Source organism: Grampus griseus (assembly GCF_964374135.1).
Source record: "Grampus griseus genome assembly, chromosome: 3".
Lineage (NCBI taxonomy): Eukaryota > Metazoa > Chordata > Mammalia > Artiodactyla > Delphinidae > Grampus > Grampus griseus.
In genome coordinates this window covers 162963638-162986114 of record NC_139019.1, presented here as the reverse complement: position 1 = coordinate 162986114, position 22477 = coordinate 162963638, and the positions used below count along the sequence as shown (strand labels likewise).

General features: G+C 51.6%; 3 protein-coding genes across 6 annotated transcripts; 2 read left to right on the top strand and 1 right to left on the bottom strand.

Moving 5' to 3' along the window:
* The first annotated feature begins 458 nt into the window (after positions 1-458).
* DHPS (deoxyhypusine synthase) lies at positions 459-4267 on the top strand. 3 transcript variants are annotated; one of them, XM_082649773.1, is made up of 9 exons: positions 459-828; positions 1400-1564; positions 1783-1904; positions 1987-2083; positions 2173-2259; positions 2694-2799; positions 2877-2980; positions 3843-3968; positions 4053-4267. In XM_082649773.1, the coding sequence occupies exons 1-9, from the start codon at positions 622-624 to the stop codon at positions 4146-4148; spliced, it is 1110 nt and encodes a 369-aa protein (XP_082505899.1). In that variant the 5' UTR covers positions 459-621; the 3' UTR covers positions 4149-4267. The 3 variants fall into 3 exon arrangements, with proteins under 3 accessions (XP_082505899.1, XP_082505900.1, XP_082505901.1); XM_082649774.1 differs by lacking the exon at positions 459-828 and adding an exon at positions 923-1040; XM_082649775.1 differs by lacking the exon at positions 459-828 and adding an exon at positions 942-1009.
* A 46-nt stretch (positions 4268-4313) lies between these two features.
* Positions 4314-8110, bottom strand: WDR83 (WD repeat domain 83; the record flags this gene model as incomplete). Of its 2 annotated transcripts, XM_082649778.1 has the most annotated exons (9): positions 7888-8110; positions 7684-7804; positions 7496-7601; positions 7182-7230; positions 6972-7098; positions 5940-6007; positions 5735-5843; positions 5542-5656; positions 4314-4463 (listed from the first exon to the last, which is right to left on the bottom strand). In XM_082649778.1, exons 1-9 carry the CDS (start codon positions 7988-7990, stop codon positions 4314-4316), a joined length of 948 nt encoding a protein of 315 aa, XP_082505904.1. In that variant the 5' UTR covers positions 7991-8110. The 2 variants fall into 2 exon arrangements, with proteins under 2 accessions (XP_082505904.1, XP_082505903.1); XM_082649777.1 differs by having other exon boundaries at positions 5735-6007.
* A 174-nt stretch (positions 8111-8284) lies between these two features.
* Positions 8285-22117, top strand: WDR83OS (WD repeat domain 83 opposite strand). Its single transcript, XM_082649787.1, has 4 exons — positions 8285-8431; positions 20925-21030; positions 21534-21631; positions 21726-22117. The coding sequence occupies exons 1-4, from the start codon at positions 8382-8384 to the stop codon at positions 21790-21792; spliced, it is 321 nt and encodes a 106-aa protein (XP_082505913.1). The 5' UTR covers positions 8285-8381; the 3' UTR covers positions 21793-22117.
* The last annotated feature ends 360 nt before the right edge of the window (positions 22118-22477 follow it).

The window sequence follows — 22477 nt, the reverse complement described above, 5'->3', positions numbered from 1 at the left end:
TTGGAGGACCCATGAGATACAGACACCACCCTCCAGGAGCTCAGTCTTGCTGGAGGGAAATAGATGTCAGCCCTGGATCTCAGAGGAGGTCTCTTACCCAGAAAAAGGTCAGGGAAGGCTTCCCAGAGGAGGTGACAGCTGCAGCTGCCAGGGGAAGGAAGACCAGAAGGTTACGCAGCATGTGGAGGCTCTGGAGACTTGCAAGACACGAACAGGGATCACCATCCCATTTGACGAGAGACGCTCAGCGGCAGAAACTATCTGATACTTCCTGGTGATTCGAATTCTGTCCAAGGGCGACGTCTAAGAAGCCATCCTCTCTCTCTGAGAGGACAGAAACGAATGGGCAAGCGCCACGCAACGCGGTGGGTCTCCAGCGGGGTCCTCATTCATCTGAGACTGAGAACACGAGAAACTGGAAATAATGGCTCCTTGAGGCTTCCGTACTACGGAATACACAAGCAAAGAAGGCGGCATCCTGGATTCCGGGCGTCGGCGGTTCATGTGACATGCACAACTTCCGGCCCTCCGCAGGTTGTGCGTGCTGGGGCTTAGAGGTGTTCGAGGCCGCCGGAGGCCTGGCCTGGGGCGGCTCTGATTTGACAGTGCGGCCGCAGGAGCATGGAGGGTCCCCTGGAGAGGGAGGCGCCCGCGGCGGCGCTGGCCGCCGTGTTGAAGCACAGCTCGGCACTGCCGTCCGAGAGCGCCCAGGTCCGGGGCTACGACTTCGACCGTGGCGTGAACTACCGCGCGCTGCTGGAGGCCTTCGGCACCACTGGTTTCCAGGCCACCAACTTCCGGCGCGCGGTGCAGCAAGTCAACGCCATGGTGAGGCCTGCGTGGGACTTCCTGGGTTGAGGGGGCGTGGCCTCCAGTAGCACTGTGGGGTACTTGGGGGCGGGACTTCCTTGGGAGGAGGTGTGTTTTTCGTCCGATAGTTGGAGAGAGACGGGGACCCCCTCCTGGGCGCGAGTTTTTGTGCTGGGGAGTGGGTTGGGACTGATTCTAGGTAGGAGGCGCGTTATAGGCAACATGTGCAGGTATTCTGGAATGCGCGGAGTCTGGGGCCAGACCGCGCAGTTGAGGGAGGGATTGAAGGAGGAGCCTAAGGCAGGGCGGGACCTGAGGTTGGATTTGCTTTTCCCAGTGGGGAGAGGGTTCGGGACTGCAAAAGTGATTCCTGAAAAGAGGCAAAGCCTGAGTGTGTGACCTGAGACTTGGGCTGTGGAAAGGGCGGAGCCTGCACAGGGGCGTTCACTCCCTGGTTCCAGGTAGAAGTGGTCCCATATCCCTCAGTGGGCAGGGCCTGGGCGCGGAGTCTGTCTCTGAAACCCACCTGGGGTCCTTGGGCTGGAGTTTGGGGCCAGAGGTTAACTCGACCCTGCCCTTACACACCTAGATAGAGAAGAAACTAGAGCCGCTGGCTCAGGATGAAGACCAACATGCAGACCTGACCCAGAGCTGCCGCCCACTCACCGGCTGCACCATTTTTCTGGGCTACACATCCAACCTCATCAGTTCGGGCATCCGTGAGACCATCCGTTACCTCGTGCAGCACAACATGGTGGGGACCTGGTGGGGTTGTGGCCTTGCCCTCTCTGGGTCTTAATGGGCAATAAGATTACTGGTCATTGAAGTGAGATAGGGAACTATGGGTCAGTTTTGTTTTGCAGCAGAGCTCCCCACAAGGGTCACTGGATGAGAGTTGGGAGTTAGGAGTCCTGCCTGGTACGAAAGCAGAGCCTCCCTTCCTTGGCCAACCTCACTGCCTTGTGACTGCAGGTGGACGTCTTGGTGACCACGGCTGGGGGTGTGGAGGAGGATTTCATCAAGTGTCTGGCACCCACATACCTGGGCGAGTTCAGCCTCAGGGGGAAGGAGCTACGTGAGAACGGAATCAACAGGTGGGGGGCCCTGAGTGGTGCTGGGTAGGGGAGCCAGGCTGAGGGTCCTGGACCCTGATGCCCACATGCCTCCTGTCCCCAGGATCGGAAACCTGCTGGTGCCCAATGACAATTACTGCAAGTTTGAGGACTGGCTGATGCCCATTTTGGACCAGATGGTGCTGGAGCAGAACACGGAGGTGAGGCTGGAGGAACCTGGGGGGGGGGGCGGGTGGCACGGTGGGTGTCAGGGGAGGTGCCGCTGGCTGAAGCTGATGTCTCCTCCTAGGGTGTGAAGTGGACGCCTTCCAAGATGATCGCCCGGCTTGGCAAGGAGATAAACAACCCAGAGTCAGTGTATTACTGGGCCCAGAAGGTGAGGGGCTGGGTGGGGGCAAAGTTGCCAGGCTTTGGCATGTGTTGTTTCATCTTTACAGCCACCTGGGGAGTTGGTACTATTCTTATTCCCACTCCTAGGAGAGGAACCTCAGAAACAGAGAGGTTAGGCAATTTGCCTGAGGTCCCACAGCTGTTGAGTGTGGTCCTTGTATTCTGGCTCTACTCCTAGACTACTGGGAAGCAGTTGGGGGCAGTGCTTAGCAGCCCCCATGGGGCCTGGTGTAGGGTCCCATGCTCCTCAGAGGCTATGGGGCCCAGCAATCAGAAAAACAAGAGCTACCATTCTTTATGTTCCAGGCACAAGTGAAGTTAAGCTCCCTGCCCAGAATCAGGCAAAGAGGAGGGAGTGCTCCCAGACTGCCCCTGCAGGGCTCTGAGCTCTAACCGCTCTCCTGCCTTGCTGTTTCCCAGAACCACATCCCTGTGTTGAGCCCGGCACTCACAGATGGCTCGCTGGGTGACATGATCTTCTTCCATTCCTATAAGAACCCAGGCCTGGTCCTGGACATCGTTGAAGGTAAGGTGCTGGGGCTCCAGAGGAGCGGGGGAGGAGGGCTGCCTGGGCCCGCGGCCTGACACAGCCCTCTTTCCCAGACCTCAGGCTCATCAACACACAGGCCATCTTCGCCAGGCGCACTGGGATGATCATCCTGGGCGGTGGCATGGTCAAGCACCACATTGCCAACGCCAACCTCATGGTGAGCAGGGATGGAGTGTGTGTGCTCCCTAGTAGGGGGTGGCACTCAGGCCCGTCATGCAGACAGGCCTGTGTACTAGGCCTATGCCATGTGCTGGGTAGACAGCTGTGGACTAGACAGGCCAAGATCCCTGCCCTCCTGGCACTGATGTTCTAGTGGGGCGAGATAGCAAACAGGTGACATGAGTATCAGGTGGTAGTAATTGCTATGGAGAAAAATAAGGGAGGATGACAAGATGGCAAGTGAAAGGGGGGCTGTTCATAAAAGGGAAAGCTTCCTGGGAAATGTGACCTGCCAGCAGAGGTTTTTCAGGGGGTGGTCCCATGAGCCATGTGGTTGTCTTGGGGGGTGGGGGCGAGATAGAATTCCCAGCAGTGGAACCAGTCAGTGCAAAGGTTCTGAGGTGCCTGATGTAGGTCAGGGAACAGCTAGGAGGCTGGCGAAGGCGAGAGTGGGAGGAGGAGGTGAGGCAGGAGGTGACAGGCAGAAAGTGCAGGGCCTTGAGAGCCACTCAGGTGCTCTCAGGCGCTCTCTGGCTGCTCTGGGGGGAACAAATGAGGGGCCCAGGGTGGGGGCCATAGAGAGGGGAGAGGTAAGTTGGATTTGGAGGTCTTCTACAGAGCTGGTGGCAGATGTGGGAGGGCTCTTGCTACCTAGCAGGCGAGTCTGGAGCAACGCTGCCCACTGTCTGCCCAGCATCCCGTGACCCCTCACTCTGCCCAGATGTTGACGTGGGGCCCTTCCCTTGGAATGAGGGGCAGCCAAGGGCTTCCTTCATCTGGAACACGTCCCTCAGCCTCTAGCTACAGTGCCCTGCCTTGGAGTCTGTGTGGCTGACAGCCCACTCTGCCCCTCCCTACAGCGGAATGGGGCTGACTACGCTGTCTACATCAACACAGCCCAGGAATTTGATGGCTCTGACTCAGGCGCCCGGCCAGATGAAGCTGTCTCTTGGGGCAAGATCCGGGTGGACGCACAGCCTGTCAAGGTGAGGGCCGGCCAGCCAGCTGGGGCACAGGGTCTCCTGGGGTACGGCCTTGGGTCCCGTGGCTCACCTGAGTCCCCTCCACAGGTCTATGCTGATGCCTCCCTGGTCTTTCCACTGCTCGTGGCTGAAACCTTTGCCCAGAAGGTAGATGCCTTCACGCCCGAGAAGAACGAGGACTGAACACTGGACGGTGCAGCCCCAGGGAGGCCTCACCACCTCCTCTATTTATTAGTTTGCAGACCCAGCTCCTCCCAACTCCTTGGTCAGCAGCATGTCTAGAATACATGGTCTCAGTGGTCCTCCTCAGGCTGTCTCTCTCTGTCCTTGGTCGTGGGTCCCCTGGCTTCAGCCTGTGCCATCCTCAGCCTTGTAGGTCTCTTCCCGCCAGCATTGGATGCTGCCCCCCATGGCGGTCAGCAGGCAGGGCTCCGTGGGGTGGTAGGCCAGCGACTGTACCACACTGGGACCTACAGGCAGGGCCAGCGCCAGGGCACCCTGTGGAGTGAGGGGGTTGGGAGTGTCACCAGTGTGTCTCCCTCCCCTCAGCTGCTTTTCCCCCCGCTCTCAGCCACATGTGTCTAAGTGCTTCCGAGACACTGTAAATTGAACCAGCCACAAACTGAGCCCCTCAGTCACTCCGTCCTTCTAGGTGCTCAGGTCAAACATCTTGAATCTTTCTCTTACATCTCACATCCCTTTGTCGGTAAATCCTCTTGGTTCTACCTTTAGACCATGCCCAGAGATTGCTGATTCTCTCCACCTTCACAGCCACTACCCTCCTCCACGGCCGGTCACATGTGGGTCCCAGCTTCCCTCCCCCTCTGCCGCCATCTGGGCTTCACCCGCCCACTTGATAGCCTCAATGCCCGCTCCCTTCATCACCCTGCAGACACAGCTCAACAAACACAGTTCTTCAAGGAGGCCACCATTCCTCTTTCCACCTGGAAAGTGTCCCTTCATGTGCCCTCCCCTTCAGGGTGACTTCCGGTCTACAGGAACCTCGAGAAGTAGGCAGAACGTTGGCACCTTCTTAGTTCCCAGAGGGAGAGCTGGCCCCTGGACTCTCCAGGGCCCCCTGGTCCCCTCCATCCTCTTAGGAGGCTTACTTCTCTGGCCAAGCCCCAGCTCTGACCCCACTACGCCTGGCTGGTCAGTTCGCATCCTGACACCCCCAACAGGCTGAGACACATCAGGACAGGGCCCACAGGGCTTGGGGGCTGGATACCACAGGGATGCTCAGGGGTAGCTCAGATTTCCTGAAAACTATAGCCCTGTCTCCCCTGAGGTCAGATGCCACTATCCGCTCCTCCTACCCCAGGGTCAGTCCCAGTAGCCCTGCCTGACCTGGATTCTGCTACCGCCAGTGCCATCCAAAGTGCTTCTATCTCCTGACCAGTGTGTGTGTGCCACAACCCCGAGGCTTATCACATGCTGTGCCCTTTGCCAGGAATGTTCTCGCCTCATCCCCTCACTCACTCCTCCTTCCAGCCCCCAGTTCTAACAGCACTCCCTTATAAAGGCCTGGGAGTGACTCAGGTAAGGAGTGGGCAGGCCCCCCGGTGCACAGGCTCACCTCCACCAGGTCCCAGAAGAACACCTTCCCGTCCTCGGAGCAGCTGACCACGTGCGTGTCGCGCTCGCTCAGGCAGCAGTCCAGCTTGTACTCCTGGTTCTTATGGCCCGTGTACCTGGGTGTGAGTGGCATCAGTGGGGGTTTGGGGCCTTACTGGGAGTGGGGGAGGGGCCCCACAGCCCTGAGAACTCACTCGCCCAGCAGCTCCCCTGTGTCCTTGTCTAGAAGCCGCAACGTGGAGTCCAGGCTGGACACCAGGGTGCACTGCCCGTCCCGGCTGAAGCAGGTGCAGGTGATGGGGCCTGGGGGAAGGGGAGGGGTGGGCAAGCAGGTCAGGCTGGGGTCTCCCGTGCTGCCCCCACCTTCCCTGCCTGCCTCACAGCCCCAGCCACACTCACTGCCCACGTAGTCTGAGAAGAGTTGCCCCATCCTCAGGTCATAGCGCCTTACCCGGCCATCTACGGAGCTGCAAGAGAGGATGGATCCAGCTGAAGCATCACAGGGGCCAGCAGGTCCAGGGCTCCAGCTTTGGTGTTCCTGTACCCTCTCACCTGGCCAGGGCCCTGAGAGCAAGGCTGGGTGCCTGCCCTTCACTGTCATGTCATGTTCAGGACTGGCCACAGAAAACATGCATTGAAGTGAATTCATGAGTGGAATTCTGAGGCACTGGCTTTGAGACTCAGCCCCAGGGGCCAATCAGGTGCCACTGCATCTGTTTCTGATTTATACTGAGCTCCTTCTCTGGGCTACACCCTGTGTGGGAGCTTGGGACACAGCTGCTACCAAGCCAGGAGCACTTGCTGCCAACGTGGAGCCTTGCTGACTGAGGGTAATCAGGTCCCCGAGGAGGTGACGTTTGAATTGGTACTTAAAGATGAGAAGGAGCCAGCCATATGCAGTCCAAGGGGGGATGTGTGGGAACTGGGTAGGCCACCACGCCATGCAGCCCAAATGCCCCCAGTGGTGGTATCGGCACTCCCTCAGGTTGTGGCAACATTTGGGCAGCCCTGCATGGGAATATTTTTTTTTTAATTGTCTCCTGCAGGTAGAACATCAACTCTATGTAAGTGGGGTTTTTCCTTGTTTTCCTATCTTTTCACTCCTGTATGCTCATTGACTGAAAACGTGACCTGCAGGTGGTGCTCAAACACACTCGGAATAAGTAGTAGAAGGGTAGCCCAGGCAGAGGAAGAGCAATTGCAAAAGTCGGTCCTGGGGTGGGAGCATGTGTGGCATATTTAACAGAAATGAGCCGGGGAATGAATAAAAACTGAGAGCACAACAGAGACCAGACCATGCAAGGCCTTGTGAGTGCAGTGAGGAGAGTAGATTTTTTTTTTTTTTTTTGAGAGTAGATTTTAATCTAAGTACAGAGACAGCTATGATCCCCAGTGGCACCTGGGGAGGGGCAAGGTCCTGGTCCCACTCACCCTGCGAGGACCTCATGGTCTGACACCTTCACGCTGGATATGCCATCCTTGGCTTCGTCCAGCGTCTGTATGGGCTCAGGTCTCCGTGAGCGGCAGTCCCAGCAGCGGATGGTGGAATCGATAGAGCCTGTGAGGTCAGCATGAAAGTGGATCAGGTTTGGGGGGGCCGGGGCAGCCCCCTGCGCCCACCTGCCTAGGCCCCGGACTCACCAGACAGGATAACTGTGGCCTCTTCATTAAACTGCACTGTGTTCACCTTCTGCAAAACAGGAACAGCAGCTTAGAGAAGGCTGGACTTTGGATGGGGATAAAAGCAGGGTTCCCAGTGCAAGTTAAAGCAAGGGAAAAGGCTAGGGGTAGGGGAGGTGAAAGTTTTTGGAGGAACTGCAAGGACAGGGCTTGGTGAAGGCGGGGCCGTGGGGAAGGATCCTTGCGCTGTAATTGCGTGGGGAGGGGTGGGTGCTGTCACCACCTACACGCAATTCCGGTCCTTTCTAACGAGGCCCTTTCTTGCTTGCACTCACCCCCGCGTGGCCCCGGAATTTGCGCACGACCTGCCCCGATGCCACATCCCACAGCACCACTGCCTTGTCCCCGCCGCCGGAGCAGAGACTGCTGTTGTCAAAGGAGCTAGAGAGCAGAGCAGGGAAGATCAGCGTCTACCTCTGACCCCGGCCTCAGCGCCTCGATCCCGCTCTGGCCCCCGGCTCACCCTGCCGCGTCCAGCACCTCGTAGCCGTGGCCGCTGTACGTCCGCAGTAGCGTCCCTCGCAGCGGGCTCCACAGCTTCAGGGTCTTGTCGCTGCCGCAAGTCAGACAGTAATTGCCATCCACTGGGGAACACCACGAGGGGGTTACTGGGCCGCCGACTTCAGAAGGCGGAGGTAGGACCCGGAATGACGATAAGGGTGCTCACCATTAAATCGCACGGCTCGCACCGCCCTCTGCCCGCAGTCCAACGTCTTCAACAGCTTCCGAGGCAGCTCCGGGGCCCGCGGTTTTGGCTCCGGGAAAGCCATTGCTCCGCCCTCCCTTCCTCACCACCGTACAGTAGCCTGCACCGGGGCTTTCTGCCCTGGGAACCCACGCTTTGGTGTAACCTTATTATTGTCCTCCATAGTCTACTGCCTATTTCTCACTTCCTGGTTCAACGTTTAGGCTTTTTGGAGAAAGCGCTGGAAACACTGAAGCTTGTTTCCAGCGTCTCGGTTTCTTTCCCCACGTCCTGTTTTCTTGGAACATTTTTGGCTTCTTCGAATTCTCTGTCCCCTGGATGGGGGGAGTTCCAGCTCCCGCCGGCAGGAACGGAAGCGCGAGGGCTGAGGGTGTTACTCTAAAAGCCATCCTCCGTTTCCCTGCTGGAAGCCGCCGGAAGCTGAGACTCCCGCAGCGGAAGAGGCGCGACTCGCTATGTCCGCGAACAATATGTCGGACCCACGGAGGCCCAACAAAGTGCTGAGGTGAGGATCCTAGTTGTCATGGTGTTAAAAAGCAAAAAAAACAAAATTCATCTTTAAAATTTAAAGATATAATTGGATTTATCAAATGATTCATGAATTGGGCAGCATCCCATCTAGCAAGTAGAGGGGAGCGCTAAAGGGCTACAGAAAGGGAAAGGTTTTTTAAAGGCAAGGCGAGGAAGTCATAATCAGAAAAACGGGTGATTTCAGATTAGGTCATTTACCTTTTGGGGGAAAAAGCGTCTTATTAGGTGGGGTTACCTCGTCTTCCTTTTGGAGGATGGAGAGGGGAGAGGACCCATGTGACCGACTACCTCATTGGTGCTGACCAGAAAATTCCTGACTGACCGGTTAAGACTACATTTTTGGAGGAGGTTGAAGCTTCGGTTAGGTTAGGTATTGAGCCCTGCTTTGGTTGCTTGGCCTAGCATAAGGGACTCCATTTTTGGCCTGTGGTTTTCTCTTTAACAATGCCCCCTCCTCCCACCCTCCCCACCTTAATCAGACTCTCAGCTTAACTGAGAGATGTGAGCAAAACTTAAGGCATGAGGGCCACTCTCAGCTACTGCTCTGAGGTTCTCGTAGTTTTTCTTGTTCCTTTGTGTGCTAACCAGAGGTTATGATATTTTTGCTTAACCCCTGTGATAGTCACAGGTCCTGGCTGGCTTCAGGTTCACAGTTTTTAAGTTGGTCACTTTTTTGTTACTCTTCTGATGTTCGAGTCTTAAGGAGATCTTTTGCTTGGTGTTAGTGGCAGTGAGTATGCATTTAAAGCTTTTGAGAGATTAAGTGCACCAGGGAGATTATTATAATAAACAGGATAATTCACAATGTTTGGAGTGCACTTCAGAGCCATGGTCCCCAGGATCCAGACCAGGCAAAATCAAATACGTCAAAGAAAGTTCCCATTGGGAATTCCCTGGGGGTCCAGTGGTTAGGACTCCACGCTTCCAATGCAGTGGGCACGGGTTCGATCCCTCCTAAAAAAAGAAAGTTCCCGTTGAAGGAGTCACCTTCTTAAGCCAACTGGCTTGTTCAGTGATTTTATATAATAGAGTTTCAGCTAATCCAGAAGGGTTAATCCAGGTGCAGCTGGTGGTATTGACCACAGCATAGACACTCCTTGCTCAGCTAAAAGATAATCAAGGGCTATTCTATTATAAAGAACAACTTTGGCCAGAGAATCTAAGGATCTTTCTTGGGCTGATGGCCCTGCCGAAGGAAATGAATCCTGAGTCATGAAATCCTCATCGTTATTTTTAAAAAAATATTTATTTACTTATTTGGCTGCGGTGGGTCTTAGTTGCGGCATGTGGGATCTTCCTTGTAGCATGTAGCATGTGGGATCTAGTTCCCAGTTCCCTGACCAGGGATCAAACCCGGGCCCCCTGCCTTGGCAGTGTGGAGTCTTAGCGACTGGACCACCAGGGAAGTCCCGCTCATCGTTATTTTTTAACTTGATGATGTAAATCCAGGGGATTTGACTAATGAGGTGTCTTAGTTCCCTTGTGGAATGTCAGGGGCCCAGTTACATAACCTAAGAGGTATTGCCCCCTGTGCACTGGCTATCTAGGCATTCAGAGGCCCAAAGAGAATGATAACCACCATGGACAAAGACCCTATGGGGACACAAACCATTCCCGTTAAGAGGTACTGTTAATGGATTGAGTCACAGGAATTACTGCGTTTACCCATTCCAACCAGGTGTCAGTTAGGTTTTCAGCACGTATGGGAAGAGAATCTCCCATCCTGAAATAAAGTGTTGTTCTAAATGCCTTGCAAACATGGTTGCTGCTAGTGAGATCTCTTAGTGATTGGGGGCAAATCTGATCTAGATTATCATGGGAACATGGGGGTGCAAATGCACTAAGATTTACTAGGTAATTGTGTCTAACTGAGTAAGTTATGATGGGAGAAAGGCAACAACAAGGCATAGGTTGTTCTGGCTGTACAAGTTGAACCGCATAAGAAATTTTTAGGGGGTTCGATTGTAGTTTTCTGTGACTTTGAGAATAGAAGAGAAATTGGTCACAGGAAGGACCAGGGGGTCTCTGGCATCATGGATAGATTGGAATCTTTGTTGACAAATCCAGCAGTCTGAAAGCTTACCTTCCTTAGCAATGGTCTGGGAGAGAAGGGTGAAAACATCTTTCCAGGTCAATACCAGAGTAAAGAAAAGAAAAAGGAGGAAGGGTTTCACGTTTAGTTCAAGTATGGTCTATAGCTGGCGTCTGGGACAGAAGCAGTCCACCTTGATGTCAGCTGCTTCTCTTCCTTATCAGTTACATTCAGAGGTCTCCAGCGTCTGTACAGGACTAGATGTCTGGTGGAGCCTTCCTTAGCTGTGAGATGTGTACCCAAGGCTCAATGCCTTCTAGTTTTGCAGCAGTGTCAGTGGTTAGGAGCACTTGGTGTGGTCTCTTCCAATGGGCTTGAGGGCTGTCTTCCTCTGATGACGTTTCCATAATACCCAGTCACCAGGCTCCAGACTGTGACCAACACAATCCTTTGAACTGGGATCTTGGAAGGCTTCTTTAACCTGTCGATGATAGGCCTAAGACATGAAAGACTTATAGTAGGTGGTCATACTAACATGAGATAATAAGGGATCAGCAGAAAGGTGTATACCAATTGACACTGGTCTCCTGGTGACTGTTCCATGTGCAGTGAGTCTATGTTTTCCACAGGGGGTACTGGGAACAGTTGGCATGGCCAGAGGCAATACCTTAGGCCAAGGGAGTCCACTAGTTTTAGCAAGTTTAGAGATTTTTGAGGATCCCATTTGTTCTCTCTACCTTGCCTGATGATTGAGGGTGATAGGGAAAGTGATAATTCCAAGAAGTTTGCACGGTTTTCATTAAGCCTTGTCTGGTTTGCCCAGTGAAGTCGGTGCCTCAATCACTGGAGATTGTGGAAGGTATACCTCGCCTGGTAAACACATTTTCTAACAGCTTCTTTGCCATTGTGAGGGCATCAGCCTTGTGGCAAGGGAAGGCTTCAACCCATCCTGAAAATATACATACAATAACAAGAACTTACTGATAACCGATACTAGGTGGCAGTTGAATGAAATCCAGCTGTAGGTGCTCAGAGGGTCCAGAGGGAGGAGGTCTGAGGCCTCTGGGAACAAAAATAGTTTTTCCAGGGTTATGGACCTGACAGGTCAAACATTGGTGGTAAACTGTTTTTGTAATTTTGTGCCTCCCCACCAATGTCTATTCATCATTTGAGTCATCTTAAATGCACTGTGGGGCTTCCCTGGTGGCTCAGTGGTGGAGAGTCCGCCTGCCGATGCAGGGGACACGGGTTCGTGCCCTGGTCCGGGAAGATCCCACATGCCGCAGAGCCGCTAGGCCTGTGAGCCATGGCCGCTGAGCCTGCGTGTCCAGAGCCTGTGCTCCGCAACGGGAGAGGCCACAACAGTGAGAGGCCTGCGTACCGCAAAAAACAAAAACAAAAACAAAAACAAACTGCACTGTGATGGGTGAAGGGATGCAAAAACTGAAAAATGGGGTTTGCCGTGGAGCTGGAAGTGGCCATCCTGGGTTTCCCATAGCCCCAGTTGTTCATTTAATTTACAACCATTGTTTGTGCACCTTAATTCCTCTGTTCAGGGAATTCCCTGGCAGACCAGTGGTTGGGACTCTGTGCTTTCATTGCCGAGGGCCAGGATTCAATCCCTGGCGGGGGAACTGAGATCTCACAAGCCGCCCATGGTGTTGCCAAAAAAGAAAAAAAAAAATTAAAAAAAAAATGTCTGTTCAGGAGCAGGCTGGTGCCATGTTACAAGGACATCAGGATGGCCAGTCAGGCAATGAGGGGTCATTTTTTGCTGAAGCAGAATGGTCTTCATCCATATGTGCCTTATTTATTTATTTACTGGCTGCCCCGTGCGGCTTGCGAGATCTTAGTTCCCCTACCAGGGACTGAACCTGGGCCACCACAGTGAAAGCACCCAGTCTTAACCATTGGACCACCAGGGAATTCCCAGTGCCATAATATTTATACTCTGTTGCTGCTGTCTGCATGAAAGTCAGCTAGGGCATTCCTGGAACTCAGGTTCAGTCCTTTTGGTCTGAACCTCAATTTTTTTTTTTTTTTTCTTTGCGGTACGCGGGCCTCTCACTGCCTTGGCCTCTCCTGTTGCGGAGCACAGGCTCCGGACGCGCAGGCCCAGCGGCCATGGCTCACGGGCCCAGCCGCTCCGTGGCATGTGGGATCTTCCCGGACCGGGGCACGAACCCGTGTCCCCTGCATTGGCAGGCGGACTCCCAACCACTGCGCCACCGGGGAAGCCCTGAACCTCAATTTTAATGATAGCAATTTCAGAAGGTAAGAGAATAGCAATAAGAAGGTAGCTTATTTGTTGCCCTTTTTCTTTTTAAATAAATGGATTTTTTTCAGCATTTTTAAAAACAATTATTGGGCTTCCCTGGTGGCGCAGTGGTTGAGAGTCTGCCTGCCAATGCAGGGGACACGGGTTCGTGCCCTGGTCCGGGAAGATCTCACATGCTGCGGAGCGGCTGGGCCCGTGAGCCATGGCTGCTGAGCCTGCGCGTCCGGAGCCTGTGCTCCGCAACGGGAGAGGCCACAACAGTGAGAGGCCTGCGTACCGAAAAAAACAAAAACAAAAAACACAATTATTTATTGATTTATTTTTGGCTGTATTGGGTCTTCGTTGCTGTGCACGGGCTTTCTCTAGTTGTGGCGAGTGGGGTCTGGTCTTCGTTGCGGTGCGCGGGCTTCTCACTGTAGTGGCTTCTCTTGTTGCAGAGCACAGGCTTTAGGGGCGTGGGCTCTAGAGCGCAGGCTCAGTAGTTGTGGTGCATGGGCTTAGTTGCTCCAAGGCATGTTCGCCCAGACCAGGGCTTGAACCTGTGTTCCCTGCATTGGCAGGTGGATTCTTAACCACTGCACCACAAGGGAAGCCCTGCATTTTTGATTGGGAGCCCAGAGGACATAAGAAAACTCCTTTGTTTCCATAATATCCCCAAATCATGGATGACCCCAAAGGCATACCAGCTATTGGTATAAATATTAACAGTCTGTCATTTGATAACTTGCTGCTTTAGTTTGTGGGAAGTTTCCCTTTCAAGTTATTCATATTGGTTAGTAATATCATAACCAGCTTGGAAACAAAGTATCCCTTTTCATTTTTAGAGTAGGACCCATCAGCAAGATTAGATCAGTATGTTCTTACCTGGCAGTCATGGGGCTCACCTTTGTCAGGCAGGGGTGGTGATGTAGCAGGGTTAAGGACGTTGCAACATTTAAGATGTTGAGTAGGTAGAAAGCAGAAGGATCTCATAGGAGGTTAATCTGCTTGCAGAGAAATGTTGAGTCATTTCAGAGTTAAGAAGATTTTGGACAGCCTGAGGAGTTTGTAAATAAATGCCATTACCTAGGGTTAGATCTGCTGAGGCTCCTACTAACTTTGCAGCTGCAGCTATAGCCTTAAGACACTTGGTATAGGGACTGGCAACTGAATCCAGTTATATGCTGTGATAGGAAACAGGCTATGTTTATTGCTATGCTCTTGTGTGTGCATTGCCAGGGCTTGCTTATCTCTTTCATGCACGCATAAGGTGAAAGGTTTTGAGTAATTAGGTAGGCCTAGGGCTGGCGGTTCTTACAGCACTGGTTTTAGTCTTAGAAAAGCCTGCTTATGTTTATCTTCCCTAGGAAGGGGCTCAGGGACTAAAAGTTTAGTAAGTTCATAGAGTAGGAAAGCCAATAGAGAAAAATTAGGAACCCATAGTCTACAGTAGCCAATCAAGTCTAGAAATCCACAAAGCTGTCGCTTAGTTATAGGCATAGGACATTCTTGGTTTAGCCTAATCCTTTTTGGAGATAGCTGGGTTCCTTCAGCACTAGGTAATGAACAGTATATAGAGATAATTGTAATTTTTCCTTGGAGAGTTTATGTCCCTTTTGTCAGTGGAAATAATCAACAACCAACCTATAATAAGAATTTTAGGGCTTCCCTGGTGGCGCAGTGGTTAAGAATCTGCCTGCCAATGCAGGGGACATGGGTTTGATCCCTGGCCTGGGAAGATCCCACATGCCGCAGAGCAACTAAGCCCATGTGCCACAACTACTGAGCCCACGTGCCACAACTACTGAATCCCACGCGCCTAGAGCCCGTGCTCCACAACAAGAGAAGCCACGACGATGAGAAGCCCACATACCGCAACAAAGAGTAGCTCCTGCTCGCCGCAACTAGAGAAAGCCCGCGCACAGCAACGAAGACCCAACACAGCCAAAAAAACCCCAAATAAATAAATTTATTTTTTTAAAAAAGGATTTTATTCAAGCCGACCTGAGGACTGTAGCCCAGGAAACACAGATTCAAGAAGCCCTTGAATTGTGTTTTGCCAGACTACAAAATGGCAGAGGCTTATATAGGCAAAAACTGCAGTTACATAACTTGTTTGTCAAGAATTATAATTGGGGCTTCCCTGGTGGTCCAGTGGTTAAGACGCCACGCTTCCACTGCAAGGGGCACCGGTTTGATCCCTGGTCAGGGAAGTACCGCATGCCACGAGGTGCAGCAAAAAAAAAAAAAGGAATTATAACTGGAACTGGCAAGAAGTAAGGGTGCCTGTCAAGCAAGGATTGGTTGGGGTCTGAAGTGGTTGTATAGTTACAGTGGGAGATCTTGAGACCATAAGGTTGCAGCTGGCAGCTGCTAGCAGATATTGTCTTGAGAATAGTGGTGTAGTTAAGTTTGATACAGTTCAGAAAATTCAAGTTCTCGGTGATGCAGGAATATATCCACATCCACAATGACCACCCGGCTCCATTTCGATGCCTGAAGCACAGTTCTGTCTTGTCAGAACAAAGAACAAACATCAAACATAATACATTCCTTCGAGGTTTCAAGAGACAGATTAGCACATACACAGTGAGTCAGCATGACCTTAGTTTTGGGGAAGGGAACCTCATCTTCAAAGGAGTTGATGCATTGGCATCTTAGGGATGGCGTGAATGGACATTTATCCCTATCTTCAAAGTGGACATTCTGAACAGTCTGATAACTGTATTCCATTTTTTGTCTGTTTGTTTTAATGGTTAAAGCAGATGTACAATGTCTGTTTGACAGGCCACAAGACGGTCTGCTCTAATTAGCAAAAAGTTCAAGCCCAGGGGACTTCCCTGGTGGTCTAGTGGGTAAGACTCCAAGCTCCCAATACAGGGGGCCCAGGTTTGATCCCTGGTTGGGGAACTAGATCCCACATGCATCCTGCAACTAAGACGCGGTGCAGCCAAAATAAATAAATAAATAAACAATAATAAAAAAAAGTTCAAGCCCAGTCATGTATGAGCTAGGATGACTTCCCCATACCTCAATATGTGAAAATTTCTTCCATCACTTCTCAGCTAACTGTTGCAGCAGATACATGGAGTCTTTTATGGATGCCTCTTTGGTTACTGAGCACAGCAAGAAGTCGTCTGCCTATTGTAAAAGAGTTGATATCCCCGGGACTGGCGGGTCCTTACATTTTGGTGGAGCACTTGGGAGAAATAAGAAGGGGCCTCAATGAGCCTTTGAGGCATGACTGTCCAGGTGTATTGCTGATTGTTCCAAGTTAAGGCAAACAGATATCAGCCGTTGGGGTCTACAGGGGTGCTGAAAAAGGCTGAACCAAGGTCTGCAACAGTGAACCATTTTGAGTCTGGTGTCACTCATGACAAAAGGGTGTTCTGGGTTTGCAACAACTGGGAAATGGGGAATAACTGTCTCGTTAATAGCTCTTAAGTCCTGAGGGAAGGGATAAATTGGGAGACTGGAATTGACAAATACACACTACTATATATAAAATAGATAACTAATAATAAGAACCTCCTGTGTAGCACAGGGAACTCTACTCAATACTCTGTAAAGACTTAAATGGGAAAAGAATCTAAAAAAGAATGGATATATGAATATATATAACTGATTTACTTTGCTGTACAGCAGAAACTAACACAACATTGTAAATCAACTCTACTCCAATAAAAACTAAAACAAACAAAACCTTTCCCTGGGGGGAAAAAGGAAAAACCTCAAGTTCTGGACAAATCTCCATCCTCACCCATTAGGTTTCCAGGCTGGCAGGATCTGTGTGTCATGGGGGCTAATACAGGGCACGATTACCCGCTGGGAGATGAGATCTTTTGTTGCGGGTGTGAGGCTTTAGTGGATATTGAGGTAATTGAGGAAGAGGTTTAGTTATGTGTCTCTGAATCTTTATAGGCTCTGTACTTTTTATTGTCCCAGTGTCAGTATTAGAAATAGCCCACAGGTTTTTGGGCACCTCAATTAAATTAGGGGACTTCTGTTGGAATCCTTCCTCTTCTACGTCAAGGACAGATTGTAAGAACGTAAGAGAACATCAGGTTCAGTTTGGTCAGGAAATTTTACGGTGAGGTCCCCATTGGAAACAAAATGTATTAGCCCTTTTAACTTAGAAAGCAGATCTCTACCTAACAGATTGACCGGGGCTATGTCACATAGCAAAAAAGAATGCTTTTCAGTCAAAAGTCCCAGAGTCATTTGTATTGGTTGAGGTAGAAATTCTCTCTGAACGTTTATTAGATACTTCTACTAAGGAAACCTCTTTTTCACTCTGAGGGATTTGTCGTCCTATGGGAGTGGGGTTTAAAGTAGAAAGTGTAGGGACTTCCCTGGTGGTCCAGTGGGTAACTCCACGCTCCCAATGCAGGGAGCCTGCGTTTGATCCCCGGTCGGGGAACTAGATCCTGCATGCGTGCCGCAACTAAGAAGCCCGCCTGCTGCAACTAAAAAATAAATAAATAAATAAAAGTAGAAAGTGTAGCTCCATTATCGACTGGAATTTGGCACGGTTTCCCATTAATTTTAATTTTAGTTTCCCCTTGGCTGTTTAAGGGAATTACTGATAACAGCTTACTGGAGAATCCCTCGGAATACTGAGGGGGTAGATGTGGGGCACTCAAGTTGAAGAATTTGCATAAGACCTTTGAGGACAATCTTTTTTTCCAGTGTCCCAGTTGATTACATGTGAGACATTGGGTCTCGGGCCAGCGTTTTGATGGTGGACCCCTAGGAAGGTGTTATGTTAGGTCTCTGGCCTTGGAGCTTTTGTAGCTGTAAGGCCAACAACTTGGAAAATTTTTGCTTGTGGTCTTGCTCTAAGGTCATTTCAAAGTGCTCAGCTATGGTCACTGGCTCCATCAGACTGGTGGTCTCCCATCCTATTTCCTGTCTTTTTATCAATGCACTAATCTCAGGAGATAATCTACTTGCAAATAGGGCAGCTAAGAGCAGGTTGAGTGACTCTTTTATATGGGACCGGAACGCCATAGGAGCAGTGCTTCCAAGCGTGCCTTAAAGTTGGCCCAATTCATCTTTCTTTGGTTTGCATGTTTGAATAACCGACCGATCAGTTGGGGTAGGGAAGATCCTAGGAATGGCTTATAAAAGGTCAGGTGCTGTTTTGCCAGCTTTCTCTGGTTGAGGATCTTGAAGATCATCCTCCGGGTTTTGCCATTTTGCTTCCTGTGTCCATTTGGTGCTTCATCAGGTCCTACCTGCATGTGCACGAGCTGATAAAGATTTTGCAGCCTGGGATCGAGGCCCTGATAATGACTCCAGATTCTTCAAAGAACTTTTGGGGTTCCTCCCTAGGTTTAGGAAATGCCTTAACTATGGCCCTTAGTTCCATCTTTGACCAAAGAGTGAAAGATACCCGAGGAGGTTCGTCTGCAACCTTGGGTAGTTCTCTCTTACATGGTAACTGTTGAATAGTCCCTTCAGAGTGGAAAAGCAGTTCAGAAAGAAAATCAGTAAAACATGAGTACTCAGGGGCTTCCCTGGTGGCGCAGTGGTTGAGAGTCCGCCTGCCGATGCAGGGAACACGGGTTCGTGCCCCGGTCCGGGAAGATCCCACATGCCGCAGAGCGGCTGGGCCCGTGAGACATGGCCGCTGAGCCTGCGCGTCCGGAGCCTGTGCTCTGCAACGGGAGAGGCCACAACAGTGAGAGGCCCGCGTACCGCAAAAACAAAAACAAAAACAAAAACAAAACCAAACATGAGTACTCAGGTAAAGAAGGAGAGAGGGGCTTCCATGGTGGCGCAGTGGTTAAGAATCTGCCTGCCAGGGCTTCCCTGGTGGCGCAGTGGTTAAGAATCCGCCTGCCAATGCGGGGGACACGGGTTCGAGCTCTGGTCCAGGAAGATCCCACATGCCGCGGAGCAACTAAGCCCGTGCGCCACAACTACTGAGCCTGCATGCCACAACTACTGAAGCCCACACGCCTAGAGTCCGTGCTCCAAAACAAGAGAAGCCACCGCAATGAAGAGTAGCCCCTGCTCTCTGCAACTAGAGAAAGCCCGCGTGCAGCAACGAAAACCCAACGCAGCCAAAAAAAAAAAAAAAAGGAGAAAGGAGAGCAGTAGGAGTCATGTCAGCCCTTCCTTTTTTGTTTTAGGTACTTCTTGTGTTTTTGATTTTTCATTAGCCTTTTTGTAACCCATCTTTTAATGAAACTATTTTGGAAACTTGAAGGCTTTTGGAAGCTTCCATATACCAATGAAAATAGGTATCCCATTCTGTTTGCTTAATTTGGAAACCCTCACTTTCAAGGGCACTGTTTTTTTTTTTTTCTTTTTTTTTGCGGTACGTGGGCCTCTCACTGCTGTGGCCTCAGCAGCCATGGCTCACGGGCCCAGCCGCTCCGCTGCATGCGGGATCTTCCCGGACCGGGGCACGAACCCGTGTCCCCTGCATCGGCAGGCGGACTCTCAACCATTGCACCACCAGGGAAGCCCACTTTTTTTAAAAAATAAATTTATTTATTTGTTTTTTGGCTGTGTTGGATCTTCGTTGCTGCGTGCGTGCTTTCTCTAACTGTGGACAGGGGGCTGCTCTTCATTGCAGTGTGTGGGCTTCTCATTGCGGTGGCTTCTCCTGTTGTGGAGCATGGGCTCTAGGCCCCCGGGCTTCAGTAGTTGCAGTGCGTGGACTCAGTAGTTGTGGCTCGCGGGCTCTAGAGCTCAGGCTCACTAGTTGTGGTGCACGGGCTTAGTTGCTCTGCGGCATGTGGGATCTTCCCGGACCAGGGCTCAAACCCGTGTCCCCTGCATTGGCAGGCGGATTCTTAACCATTGTGCCACCAGGGAAGTCCCTCAAGAGCACTTCTGAAATAAACAATCTTGTCTCACTGACACATTCCCCACAGTGGCCACTGTAATTCTAGGTTGTTTTTAGTAATATTTTGCCATTTTTGTAGATATTTACAGCTTTTGGGATTATAGTTCTTAGACATAAAAAAGGCAGGTGTGCTGATGGGTGGCATGCTTGATTCATTAAAGGTGAAAGCTCCCATCTCTCTTAGCCTCTCTTAGCTGGCTTTATCTACACAAAGCAAGACAGACAAACATGAATACCTTAACATTCCACCTGTAACCAGTTACTGCGGCCTGGCCAAGAAAAAGGCCCTGGGCGCACCACCACCAACTGCCTACACAGAACCTGGGGCTGGGGGAAAGGATTGAACCAGCAGACCCCAAATGGGGATTGTGGGCTGATTCCAAACGAATGGGGAACTGCAGCTGCCACCAGCAGTGCCCACCGTGGAATCTGGGAAAGGATCCCAAATAAATGGGGAACAGCAGACCATACCGCCAGCAGTTCCTAACATGGAATCTGGGAACAGAACCAAGGCTGGGGGTTTCCAACCAAATGAAGAACTGTGGTCCGAACTACCAGCAGCTCCCAACGTGGAACTAGTGATTCCAGACAAATGGGGAACTGGCTGGAAAGCCAATTAGACTGGGAGTGACACAAAGAGAGCAGAGGTCAGAACTGAGAGGAACTTACCCATGGCCCCCAGAAATGGCAAGAAAGACAGTGGACTCAAAAAGGGGTTCATGGGTACCATGCTTATGTTTCTCGTCCCCGAATGCTGTCAGAGGTTCACTTTGGATCCTGTCGCTGCCACCAGATCTGTTGAAAAAACAAAATTCAACTGAGTAAATTTTAAAGATCTAATTGACCTTATTGAAGGCTTCATGGATCAGGCAACATCTCATCTAGCAAGTAGAGGGGAGCTCTAAAGGCTACAGAAAGGGAAAGGTTTTTAAAGACAGGACAAGGAAGTCATAAACAGAAAAAAGGATTATTTCAGATTAAGTCACCTCCTTTTTGGGAAAAAAGGGTCTTATTAGGTGGGTTACCTCTTCCTTTGGCTGATGGAGAGGGGAGAGGGGCCCATGTGACACTACCTCATTGGTACTGACCAGAAAATTCCTGACTGACTGGTTAAGACTACATTTCTGGGGGAGGCTGAAGCTCCAATTAGGTGAGGTACTAAGCCCCAGTTTAGTGGAAGGCCTAGCATAAGTGACTCCATTTTGGGCCTGTGGTTTTATTTTTAACAATGGGAATGGGCCTCGCGTTGTGGGTTGGAGGCCCAGGGGAGCACCTGCCCATCCTGGGGGCAGAGCTTGAGCACCCCAACCCTGCTGCAGGTACAAGCCCCCACCGAGCGAGTGTAACCCAGCCTTGGATGACCCAACACCAGACTACATGAACCTGCTCGGCATGATCTTCAGCATGTGTGGCCTCATGCTCAAGGTGGGCAGGGCTGAGTTTCCTTCCCGTAGCTCTGCCTGACAGTGGGGAAGGCATGGATTCAGAATAAAGCAGGACCAGTGCTGAGGGGGCAGGGCTGTGGTGATGCTGGGTGAAGAAGGCTAGAGCTGTCGGGGAAGCCAGGTGTCCGGGTCAGGGTGGCACATAGGACGTCAGTCTGAGGGTGGGGCCAGGCTTTAATGCAACTTGGTGGGGACTGGTGGAGAAAATGTGGGGTCCGTAGCACGATGGGGGATGTCAAAGGCCAGGCTCCTTAGGCCTGAGGGGACATGGTGGGGTCAGAGATGCAGGACAGGGAGTAGGACCAGAACTTGGGTACCTGGAGTTAACTATGGGGGTCTGGAACTGAGAGACTCCTGGGGCTCAGGGTTTGAGCTGTATCAGGTGGAACTGGGGTTGGAACTGGTGCCTGGGAATGGCCCTTGTGGGGGCTCACTGGGGTGCCTCTCACCGACCTAACCCACCCACCCACCTACCTCTTCCAGCTGAAGTGGTGTGCTTGGGTCGCTGTCTACTGCTCCTTCATCAGCTTTGCCAACTCCCGGAGCTCTGAGGACACTAAGCAGATGATGAGTAGCTTCATGTGAGGCTGGATCTGGAGAGGGAGGGACTCCTGGGTGAGGGGAAGGGGACCCCAAGCCTATCCATCCTGGACTGACACCTCTCTCCCATCTCAGGCTGTCCATCTCTGCCGTGGTGATGTCATATCTGCAGAACCCTCAGCCCATGACGCCCCCCTGGTGATGTCAGCCTAGAGGGGTCACATCCTGGACCCCTCTATCTACCTTACGCCCTAGGCCTGGCCCATGGCTGCTCAGCCTCCTGCCCTCAGCTGCAGTCCTGGGCTTCCCTGGGTGAGGTAGTCTTGGGGCCTGCAGCTGGATGGAGGGAACCTGGCCCTGTCCTTGGGATCCCACTTCGCTGGAGCAGAGAGGGGAATCTCCTGGGTCTACCCCTCCTGCCTTCCTTCCCCACCCTGCCTGCTGTTGGGGGAGATACTATCCGTGTTTCTAGGTGTATCCACTTATTTTCTTGTTGAAACCAGTTAATAATAAATTTTTGCATTCTGGTTGTTCTCTGAGACCTCTCTCTCCTTCTATGCATTGTCATAACAGGGGGAAGGGCTCTAGTTCCTCCACTTAAGTCAGGCTGGGGGTGGGGTCCCCAGTCTGGAGCCTTTTGGTTAGTTCACTTGCTTATTTCACAAGACTCGAGCCTTAAGTCAGCTGCCAGAGACTGAACAGTGATCCCTGCCCTCTGGCAACTCAGCAGACAGCCCTGCTGATCTAAGGAATCTGTGCTTTGTTTTTCTTATCAGAGGAATGGGGGTACTGTCAGCAAATCGGATGGACTGGTAGGGACTGGGGGAAGGCATGAAAGACTGAGTTCTCCCCCACCTGCCATGTTCTCACTCCTCATCAGAGGACAC